The 11759-nt window shown below is 42.2% G+C and overlaps 1 protein-coding gene across 2 annotated transcripts in view; it reads left to right on the top strand.

Annotated features, from left to right (window-relative positions):
• The first annotated feature begins 11423 nt into the window (after positions 1-11423).
• FAM189A1 (family with sequence similarity 189 member A1) overlaps positions 11424-11759 on the top strand; it is a 454124-nt gene continuing 453788 nt past the window's right edge. For both annotated transcript variants that reach the window (XM_040642676.1, XM_040642675.1), the window contains exon 1: positions 11424-11642. In XM_040642676.1, coding sequence (XP_040498610.1) covers positions 11424-11642 — 219 coding nt within the window. The remainder of the gene's footprint in view (positions 11643-11759) is intronic.

Raw genomic sequence — 11759 nt, 5'->3', positions numbered from 1 at the left:
CAGTGAACTTTGAGTAAAGCAGAGTACCCTTCATAATGTGGGTGGGCTTCATCCAATCAGTTGAAGGTCTTACTAGAACAAAGGTTGACTTTCCTGAGCAAGAAGGAATTCTGTCAGCTGATAGCCTTAGGACTCAAATTACAGCTCTTCCCTGGGTCTCCAGCCTGTTAGCCTACCCTGAAGATTTTGGACTTACCAATCCTCCACAATGTGTGAGCCAATTGTTTAAAACAAATCTCTCTCTCTTTGTATACATCCTATTAGTTCTGTTTCTCTGGAGAACTCTGATTTACACAATCATCATTTTGTAATTTTCAGCATACAGATTTTTTACTTTTTTGTTTTGTTTTGTTTTAAGGATTTTATTTATTTATTTGACAGAGAGAGAGAGAGCACAAGCAGGGGGAGCAGCAGATGGAGAGGGAGAAGCAGACTCTCCACTGAGTAGGGAGCCTGATGTGGGGCTTGATCCCAGAACCCTGGGATCATGACTTGAGCCAAAGTCAGATGCTTAACCAACTGAGCTATCCAGGCACCCCTGCCTTTTTGTAAGTATAATTAATACACAGTGTTATATGACTTTCAGATCCTTTATCCTTTTTGTTAAATATATACCTAAGTACTTCATTTTCTTTGGAGTTATTGTAAAAGGTATTGTGTATTCTGTTATTAATTTCAGTTTCCATGTGTTCATTACTAGTTATAGAAATGCAGTTGATTTCTGTGTGTTGATCTTTCAGTCTGTGGGCTTGCTGAACTTGCTAGGAGCTTTTTTGGTAGATTTCTTGGGATTTTCTACATTGGCAATCATATCATCTGCAAATAGGAACAATTTTATTTATTCCTTTCCAGTTTACATGCCTTTCATTTCTTTTTCTTGCCATATTGCAGTGGCCAGAACTTCCTGTAAACCATGTTGAATAAAGTGAGAATGGATATCCTTCCTTTATTCCTGATCTTTGAGGGAAAGCACTCAGTCTTCCATCATTAATTATGATGTTAACTTTTAGGGTTTTTTCAGATGATCTTATCAGGTAGAGTTTTTTTTTTTATTTCCACCTTTTCTGGGTTCTGTTCCTTCTTTTCTACATTTTATAATTTTGATTTATGTTTTTCTTTTTTTTAATAATAAATTTTTATTATGTTATGTTAGTCACCATACAGTATATCCTTAGTTTTTGATGTAGTGTTCCATGGTTCATTATTTGCGTATATGTTTTTCTTGCATTGTTTTTAAATGTCTGTCACCTTGTTTTCAAATAGTAAGTTATCATTTTGATCTATTTTGTAGTCATATCTTTCTTGTATGCTTTTATTTATATATACATATGTTATATATATATCTATTATTTATATAGGGATGTTATTCTGTTCCTTGTTCTCTTTTTTTAATATACTCTTTAAGATCTAATTCTTCTTCATTCCTATGAGAAAAGAGTAGGAAAGGGACTTTCACATCCTTTCCAGGGTAGGGGATCATTATCATCAAGTCTGGAACCTCCTAGAAAGTGGTTTTGGACTAGACCCCATATTTAAATCACTAAATGATTTCTGGTTTCATTTCTTAGTTCATTTATTCAAAGGCTATTGAAATAATTATATAATTGGAAGACTAGAACTAATAAAGGCCTTACCATAATGCCTTTCAAATTATAGATGGAAATTAATCTATATGAGATACGATGCCTGGCCTAGGGTCTTATTGATCTGCACATGTTTAGGGCAATGTCTTGCACATGGTATCACTCAATAAATATTTATAGAATAGATGGGTGAAGTCAGGAAGAAAAGTAAAAAATAAAAATTCTTTAAGAAATCCATGTCAAACAAAAAATATTTATCATATCTTTTATTCTAACAAGGCACTATTCTGAGCACTGTAGGAAATCCAAAGAAATATTGATCTTGGAGTCTCTCCTTAAACTTGTGCTACATTTGAGGAAATAGCTTACTTTGCTTTTCCCTATGGTGGCCTGGAAGATGGACGTCTTCCATATTTGCTGGACATCTGTAATCTGCTCTTCGTCTACCAACAGTGTCAAAGCTCACCCTTCCTCCTATTTTGGTTTGATTTGGCTTGGCACTTGATGCCTAACCTGTCTTCATCTGGTTGCAGGGTTTGCTTAACCTGCTTTTTGGTCTTTTCTGACCTAACTCATTCTTCATGGGCCACAAGAAACTGAATTGAACAGGAGTGACTTCACATAGCAGTATTGTCACACTAACAGAAAAATAATGAGCATGTAGCATTTGCTGTAGGCTGGTGCTGTTCTAAGTACTCTAGAGAAATTTAATCATTTAATGCTTACAAAGGAGCTTATAAGGCAGGGACTATTACTACCTTCAGTAGGAAGTGGTGGAGCTGGGGTCTGAACCTAGGCAGTATGACACCTGCATTTGTGCCCTAACTACTCTGCTGGATTGCCTTTGAGATGTAAGAAAAGACCTAGAGGAGAAATAAAGTTTGCATAGATGATGAAGTAGGTCATTCTCAGCAGAAGTGGTTCACTAATGTCCAGAGGATTAAAAAGGAAAGGCCAGTGTCCTGCTGGAGCAGAAGGCTAGGGAAACATGTTGGAGAGGGCAGAGAGAGAAGTTACGTTTGCTGGATGGTCTGGGCTGCCACTTAGACTTTCTTGCATGCAGCATACACTTTAGTTGCATGAAAAAAGCCAACAAATCCCTGAAGAATTACATCTCAGCAATGTACTGTTGCTGTGAAAAGTGGGACCAATCATGTAATTGACACCAAAGATTAGCGACTCCTAATGTTTATTTTCAAAAGACTTCCCATTTATCCATGAGCAAAGTGTTTCATATTTGTTTCCTACTTAAAAGAAAAAAAAAAGCTATTCAAGTAGTTCTGGTTGAAGGTGACTCCCATACTTCAAAACCAAATGATAAATTTTATTCCATTATTTCCTGTTCAGTTGATGGATGAGAATTCTTTAGTTTCATGTGGCTTGACTCATAATTTTGATACATTTTCCCTAAAGGCAAAACATTACTTTCATGTATAATTTTGTTTGAGTCAGTATGTATGAATATGAGTAACTGCTTATTCTAATGAAATCATTACAATGTATGTTCTAATAACCTGATTTAATAGTGCTAGTTGAGTTAATTTAAGTGGAACTTACCTCTTAGCCTCTTTGTACTCCCTGACTAATCCAGCACCATTTATTTCTCTGGAGCTTCTCATAAAATTCTAGTCAGTAGCTCAGAAGTATTAAAAACTTCAATTTTAACACAGAGTGTAAGATATAGAATTCAATTGAATAAATCGTAATCGAATACCACTATCTGCTAAGGACTATGCCAGGTGCATTAGGGGATTGCAAGCATGAATGAAACTGTGTTTCTGTCTGTAAGGAACTCATTACTAATGGAATAATGTTACCCAGCATTCATAAAGTGCTTTAATGTTTGCAAAATACTTTTATATATTCACGATCTAATTTAAATCTCATCACAGAGCCTATGAGGTATCATAAGTGCTTCAAGTCCTGTCAAAATTAGACCGCTTTCCTTCCTGCACTAAATTGTCCTTTAATTAGTTTATTAAGTATAGAACACTTTGGGTATTGATATCTTAATGTTGTCTTCTTATCCATGAATACAGTGCCTTTCAATTTCTTTAGGCTTTCTTTGATTTCTTTCAGCAGTATTCTGAGCTGAAACGTTTGTACAATTTTCAGTGTACTAGTCTTTCACCTCTGGTTAAATTTATTCTTAGATAACAATGAGATAGACATCTTATAACCCAATGAGCAGTTAGACAAGTCAAAGTTTTCATACATGCATTATTGTATATTAAAGTCCAGAGATGCCCACACTGGCTTCCAACCCTGCAGTTACAATTATCTAAACAAATCTGCTTCAGAGCTGGTGATGACCAGAGGACACGGGGGAACAAGTTAAAGTTACTGATTTTCAATTCTATACGTAGAGTTGGAATTACTGGTCATGTGATAATTCTATGTTTAGCTTTGAGGAACTGCCAGACTGTTTTCCATCTGCACCATTTTACATTTCCACTAGCAATGAACAAGGGTTCTGATTTTTCTACATCCTTTCCAACATTTGTTATTTGCAGGATTTTTTTTTTTTTATTACCATGATAGTCATCCTAGTGTTTATGAAGTGGTATTTTATTGTATTTTTTCTCATTGTGGCAAAAAATATATATAATGTAAAATTGTTCATTTTAACCATTTTTAAGTATATAATTCAGTGGCATGAACTACATTCACTTTGTTGTGCAATCATTACCACATCATCTCTAGAACATTTTTATCTTCCCCAATTGAAACTCTGTATGCACTAAACACTAATTCCCCATTTTCCCCTCCTCCCTGGCACCCACCATTCTACTTTCTGTCTCTATGAATGTGACCACTCTAGGTACCTAATATAAGTGGAATCGTACAATGTTTGTCCTTTTGTGACTGGCTTATTTCACTCAATATAATGTGCTCAAGTTTCATCCGTGTTGTAGCATGTGATAGAATTTCCTTCCTTTTTAAGACTGAATAATATTCCATTGTATATATATGCCACATTTTGCTCATCCATTTGTCCATTGATGGACACCTGAGTTGTTTCTGCATTTGGCTATTGTGAATAACACTGCTATAATCATGCAAATGCAGATATCTCTTTAAATCCTTGCTTTGAATCCTTTTGGATATATACTCAGAAGTGGACTGTACGGTGACTAACATAATGTAATAAAAAAACATTAAAAAAATAAAAAAATAAAAAGGAATTTAATCAGTAAAAAAAAAGAAAAAGAAGTGGAATTGATGGATTAAATGGTAATTCTATTTTTTTAAGATTTTATTTATTTATTTGTCAGAGAGAGAGAGACAGGGAAGAAGCACAAGCAGGAGGAGCAGCAGGCAGAGGGAGAAGCAGGCTCCCTGGTGAGCAAGGAACTCAATGTGGGATTTGATCCTAGGACTCTGGGATCATGACCTGAGCTGAAGGCAGATGTTTAACTGACTGAGCCACCCAGGTGTCCCTTAAGTGGTAATTCTGTGTTTAATTTTTTGAGGCACTTCCATGCTGTTTTCCGTAATGTCTGCACCATTTTATATTCTCACCAGCAGTGCACAAGAGTTCCAATTTCTCCGTATTCTGGCCAACACTTGCTATTTTCTGTTTTTTTTTTAAATTAATTAATCAATTAATTTTTATTTTTTAATTTTTTTTATTTTTTATTTTTTATTTTTTTAAAGATTTTATTTATTTATTTGACAGAGATAGAGACAGCCAGCGAAAGAGGGAACACAAGCAGGGGGAGTGGGAGAGGAAGAAGCAGGCTCCTAGCAGAGGAGCCTGATGTGGGGCTCGATCCCATAACGCCGGGATCACGCCCTGAGCCGAAGGCAGACGCCCAACCGCTGTGCCACCCAGGCGCCCCAATTAATTTTTATTTTTTAAAAAAACCTTTATTTATTTATTTTAGAGAGACAGAAAGAATGGAGGGGAAGGGCAGTGGGAGAGACTCTTCAAGCAGACTCCCTGCTGAGCCCAGAGCCGGACACAAGGCTTGACCTGATGACCCATGACCCATGAGATCATGACCTGAGCCAAAACCAAAAGTTGGACACTTAACTGACTGAGGCACCCAGGTGCCCCAATTAATTATTTTTTATAACAGCCATCCTAGTGGATGCCAGATGGTATCACATTGTGGTTTTCATATTCATTTCCCTAATCAGCAATGTTGAGCATCTTTTCAAGTGCTTATGGGCCATCTGTATATCTTCTTTGGAGAAATGTCCACTCAAGTCATTTGCCAATGTTAAATTGGGTTGTTTGTCTCTTTGTGTGTGTGTGTGTGTGTTTTAAAGATTTTATTTATTTATTTGACAGAGAGAGAGAGGATAGTGGGGGGAACGGCAGGCAGAGGGAGAGGGAGAAGACTCACTTACTGAGCAGGGAGGCTGATATGGGGCTTGATCCCAGGACCCTGGGATCATGATCCAACCTGAAGGCAGACACTTAACCCACTGAGCCACCAGATGCCCCATGTTTGTCTCTTTGTTTTTCAGTTGTGAGGGTTGTTTATATATTCTGGATATCGAATCTTTGTCAGATATATCATTTGCAAATATTTCTTCCCATTCTATAATTTGTCTTGTTACTTACTTGATAGCATTCTTTGATGCACAAAAAAATTTTAATTTTTATGAAGTACAAGTTGTCTATTCTTTCTTTGTTTCTCATGGTTTTGGTGTCATAGCTAAGATTCCACAGCCAAATCCAAAGTCATGAAGATATACATCCATGTTGTTTTCTAAAAGTTGTACAGTTTTTGCCCTCATATCTAGATCTTTGATCCATTTTGAGTTAATTTTTATACATAGTGTGAGTTTGGGGTCCAACTTCTTTCTTTTGCATGTGAAAATCCAGTTGTCTCAGCCCTGTCTTTGAAGAGACTAGTCTTTCTCCATTGAATAGACTTGGCACCCATGTGAAAACTCAGTTGACCTAAGGTAGATGGATTTATTTCTGGACCTTCAATTCTATTCTAATGGTCTATCTATCGTATGTCTGTACCATACTGTTTTGATTATTATAGCTTTGTAGTAAGATTTTAAATCTGGAAGTGTGAGTCTTTCCAACTGTTTCTTCTTCTTCAAGACTGGCTATTTGGGGTCATTGCAATTCCATATGAATTTGAGGATTGACTTTTCCATTTCTGCAAAAAAGTCTCTTGGAGTTTTGATATGGATTGCATTGTATCTGCAGAACACTTTGGGTATTGACATCTTAGTATAAAGTCTTGAACATAGTATCTTTCCATTTAGTTAGGTCTTTAATTTCTTTCAGTAATGTTTTATGCTTTTCAGTGTACAAGTCTTTCATCTCCTTGAATTTCCCAGGTGAGTTATTCTTTTAGATGCTATTGTAAGTGGAATTGCTTCTTGTTTTTCAGATTGTTCATGGTTGGTCTATAGAAACACAACTGATTTTAGTGTGTTGATCTTATATCTTACAATTTTGCTGAATTTATTACTTCTAATAGCTTATGGATTCTTTGGGATTTTCTATAAATATAGGATCACATCATTCTGCAAACAGAGATAGTTTTAGTTCTTCCTTTCCAGTTTGGATGTCTTTTATTTCTTTTTCTTACATAATTGCTCTGGCTAGAATTTCTAGCACAATGTTGAACAGGAATGTTGAAGGTAGACATTCTTATCTCATTCCAGATCTTGGGAGAAAGCTTTCAGTCTTTCACCACTGAGTATGGTGTTAGCTGTGGGTTTTTCATAAATGCCCTTTATCATGTTGAGAAAGTGAATTTTTAAGATGCTATTCGTAGAAATAACGTCCTTATTCTTGAGGGCCCTGGACTCAAAATTTATCTTTCTAACTCTGTTTGTCTGCCAAAACCAGAAATGCAAGTACCCAGGGCAGGAGATTCCAATGTGGTGCACTCACCTCTCTGATTCCGTCTCCTCTTGAACCTTGGCCTAGTGTTTCCCCATTATGTCTATAACTCTTTGATACTTTTAAGAAGATATTTAAAAAAATTTTTTTTCATCTGGCTTCTTAGTTGTCTTTAGCAGGAGAATTTGCAAGGCTGATGTTCCTGGAAATGGTCATTCTCTGCCAATTACTACTCTTCCAGAGTTGGAGATGGTGAAATCCAAGTACCACTTTCTTCTGCCTTATAGTATGAAGGGACAAATCTATTTTTCATCCATCTATGGAGAGGTATGTGGAAAAGAGCAAGACTCTGAACACGGGCACTGTAGGTGAGGCATCTGTGTTACTCATCTTCCTGCTGGTGCAAGCAGGCACGCAGCCTCCCTTTCAGTAAAAGCTCAGCCACCTTGTCATGCTATGCTTAAGAACAATGGTTTCATTCTATTCGTGTCATCTGATCTAGGAAGAAGAAAAAGCTGCTATAAGTTGGTCCCCAGGGTCTCCAAGAATCTCTCATAATACTAGGACATGTATTATGGCAGCCTTTTGTTTATTGTTTTTAAAAGATTTATTTATTTATTTTAGAGGGGGTAGGCAGAGGGAGAGAGAGAATCCCAAGCAGACTCCCCACTGAGTGAAGAGCTGGATGTGGGGCCTAATCCCAAGACCCTGAGATCTCCACCCTCAGTTGAAATCAAGAGTCAGACACTCAACCAACTGAGCCACGCAGGCACCCCTAATGTAGCCTTTTATAAAAGAAAAACAAGGAGGAGCAAAGAGGGTCAATGAGTTGTTAGGATCAGTGAGGGCTAAGCCAGCTCTCTCACTCCCTCCTTCCTTCCATCCTTTCTTTCTTTATGATTCACTTCCGCGAAATTGACTCACTCTATTTATATCTCCAGATCCCAATTGTTTATCAAGAGAGTGTCGGATGTTACATTTAAGACAACCGAATTTTAAAATTCTCTACAACACAGAAATGATTTCTAAAATGGCAAAGTGATTGTAATTTCTGGATCAGGCTTTCCCTCCGCCCCCAAGTCAAATTTCACAGAGAAAGTAGATCCCTCTCCTAACCCACCTACACCCAGATCCTCTGCTGTGCTGAGGAGCTCTTTCCATGCCATTTATAAATAGAAGGAATTGATTCACATAGATTTGGAAGCACAGCTGATACATACGTGGGAGTTCACTGGAGGTTTCACCGTTCGGTACTCTCCCCAGGATGTCCCAACTGGCACCACCCTGTATTTAGTCCACGTTTAATTCATCGCTGACGCCTCCCAAACATCTCGAATCTATCCAGCTCTGGGTATCTCCATCTCTACCTTCAGCCCAAGTACTGTCATTTCTTGCCTAGATGACAGCAATGACATGTGAACTCGACATTCTCTTGGGCATCCCTCAATCCATTTTCCGTAGAGGATGCTTTTAGGCAGAAATGGCTTGAGCAATGGAAAAGGCCCACAGTGACCACCTGGCTGAATACAGACAGGCCCATCAGGGGACCCACCTCAAGATATCCATAGGCCCTAACTGACCAACGGGCTACTGACAACTAGGCGGTTACCAAAAAAGGGACAATTCTATACATCGCCATACCTCCTCACCATCCCTCCTTAAAAGCAGCTCCCTCCCACTACTTCCTTGCAAACAGCCTCTCCTCTGTGGTCCTGCTCACCACTCCCTGGCATTGTAGTCAGTAAGCTTCTACCTCCTTTGTTCTGTCTCAGGTGAATTCTTTTGGCTTCCACCCAATTGTTACTCCACATTTGGGGGCCCCCAACCGATCAGAGAGATACCCCATTTAGACAGCACCATTTTCTATATTGTGGTCAGAAAGCTCCTTCCAAAGCTCCTTATTATCTGGTTTTCTGCACCATGTAGAATTCTCCATCACACTGCACCTGGCCACAATTGGCCTTGGAACAATTATCTGTGTATTGTCAATCTAACCACTAGACTGAACATTCTCTAGCTTGTTAGCTTTTGCTAATCCTTACATCATCAGTGTCTCGCACATAGTGGGTGCTTAACATATTTTTTGAATACTACATAATGTCAATAAACTCTATGTAATTTACTTATTCTGCTTATTGTACTATTTCTCTCCTTCTACGGAGAAGACCTGGGTTTTGTCTGTTTTGTTCACTTATGTACTTAATCGAAGAGCCTAAGAGTGCCTGGTGCTTAGAGAGTCCTTTGTAAACTATTGTGGGAATAAATAAATGAAAGGAGGAAGGTGACTCCATTGAGAACCTAACCTCCTGGCAATCCAGGATCTTGCATTGGTATTGTTCCAAGCCCTTAAAAAGTGCTGCCTGAGAATTTCTAGATAGAGAATGTCTCCAGGAAATTTGAATTTGTACTCTGGTAACTCGAAAGGATGCCAGCCTGAGGCTCAGCCGTGCCATAGATAAAAACTGGAGGAAAAGGCAGCATTTGGCCAGAGGCCAACATTTTGAGGTCAGCTACTTTATCTGTGGGATTCCCCACCCCCAGTTCATCCCTTGGCCATCCCTTTAAATTGGAAAATAAATCCCATCCTCGCTAAGGTGTTGGCTGATAAAGGCTTGAGCTATTGCCCTTTCAAGAGGAATTTGCATTTTAATAGAGGCTCGTCAAGCCCCAAAGGAATCAATATCTCTGACGGTGAAATGTCAAGCACCAGCAACTGAGATGTTCTGGGGCGCTGCTCTCCAGTGTTTCGGATCTAGCAGGGAACTCCTTCAGTTCCACCGTGAGACAGTGGAAAAATGGCCTGGGGGAATGACCTACCATTGCCCTTTATTCCCAGGGACGTTGCCTTTTTATGCCGGATCCCTTCAGATTTCCCAAAACTCGTGGGTCTCTTAATAGCACAGTGTTTTTCAACACCAGTGGTTTTAAAGTTGTCACATCAACAGGGCCACAAAGAGAATTGTGACATCAAAACTTCCAAGTTTTCTTGGTACCTCAAAGAAGCCGATAATCAATTTAAAACCTTATACTGGCTAAAGGGAGTAGGGATGATTTAATAGGTCCTTAATGACATCGTTCATTTGAATTCGTTTGGTGCAATTTGTTTTAAACCCAAACTTTTCACTTGATCAATAACCCTGCAAACTAAAGGTGGGTAAGAGACATCTGTTTGTGAACCGGGAATGTTTTAAATGCCGAGTCCTCCCGGGCCCAGTTCTCAGCGGATGGCTTGGGAAATTGCGGAACTGCAGAAAAGCGGCATCTTGGATCTTGGAATTCCGCATTCGGTAGAGACTGCTGCGCGTCACACCTGGGGCAGCATACTTGGATTTCACCTCCTCTCCGCTCCCCGCCTGGCCGCGGAGTGTCCCCAATCCCCACCTACGCCGCGGAAGGCGCCCATCCCGGGCTGGCCCCAGGCTCGGCCGGCAGCTCGGTCCCTGCGGCTCGGCCCGCCGGCGGGCCCTGGGCTCCCACCGACTGAGGGTTCGGCCGCGGAGGCTGCTGCCCTCGACCTTGAAGCGCCTGCAGTAGCTACTCCGGTCCCGCGCAGAAGGCGAGAGCGCCGAGGCCGGGCCGCGGGGACCGCACCTGCGCCCACCCGCTCCGGGCTCGCTCTCCTGCCCCGGCCCCGGCCCGGCGCGCGGCGGCGGGGCTCGCGCCCGGGGACGGCGGCGGCTCGCCCCCGGCACGCGGCAGCTCGCGCCCGCGCTCGGGCGGGAACGCGCGAGCGGGCGAGAGCGGCGGCAGGGACGCTGCGCGTTGTGGCCGGCGGGCGGGCGGCTCCGGAGCGGCTGGCGGCATGGGCGCGGGCACGGCAGGGCAGCGGTGTCCGGCTTCCCGCCCGGCCCCGGCAACCGCTCCCGCGCGCGGTGCCGCAGCCCCGCGGCCGCGCGGGAAGTGCCGTCCCCTCGCCCGGCGCAACTTGCCTCGGACGCTCTGTGAGGAGAGGCGCGCAGGCGCGCGGCGCGCGCCGGGGCCGGGCTGGAGCGGGGCGAGGCGTGCGGGCGCCCGGAGCGATGCCTCGGGCCGGCGGTCCCCGCGCGCCGCGCCCGGCCGCGCTGCCCCGCAGCCTGTCCCGCCTGCGTGAGTGCCCGGGCCGCTCCCGCATCGTGCTGGCGCTCGGGGCCACGCAGATGGCGCTCGGATGCCTCATCGTGGCCGTCAGCTTCGCCGCGCTGGCGCTCACCACCTCGGCCCGCGTCCGCCACTCCTGCCCCTTCTGGGCCGGCTTCTCGGTGAGTGTCTGCTGCCGGGGCGGGAAGGTGCTTCGGGCCCCAGGGCTGCAGCCCGCCCGGGTCGGCACCGCGGGCTCCAAGTTCGGGGCGCGAACGTCCGGGGCCAAGCTGCTGCAG

The sequence above is a fragment of the Ursus maritimus genome, unplaced genomic scaffold, assembly GCF_017311325.1.
Source record: "Ursus maritimus isolate PB19 unplaced genomic scaffold, ASM1731132v1 scaffold_27, whole genome shotgun sequence".
Lineage (NCBI taxonomy): Eukaryota > Metazoa > Chordata > Mammalia > Carnivora > Ursidae > Ursus > Ursus maritimus.
Note: the sequence above shows the minus strand (reverse complement) of the source record. Positions and strands in the feature narration are given on the sequence as shown.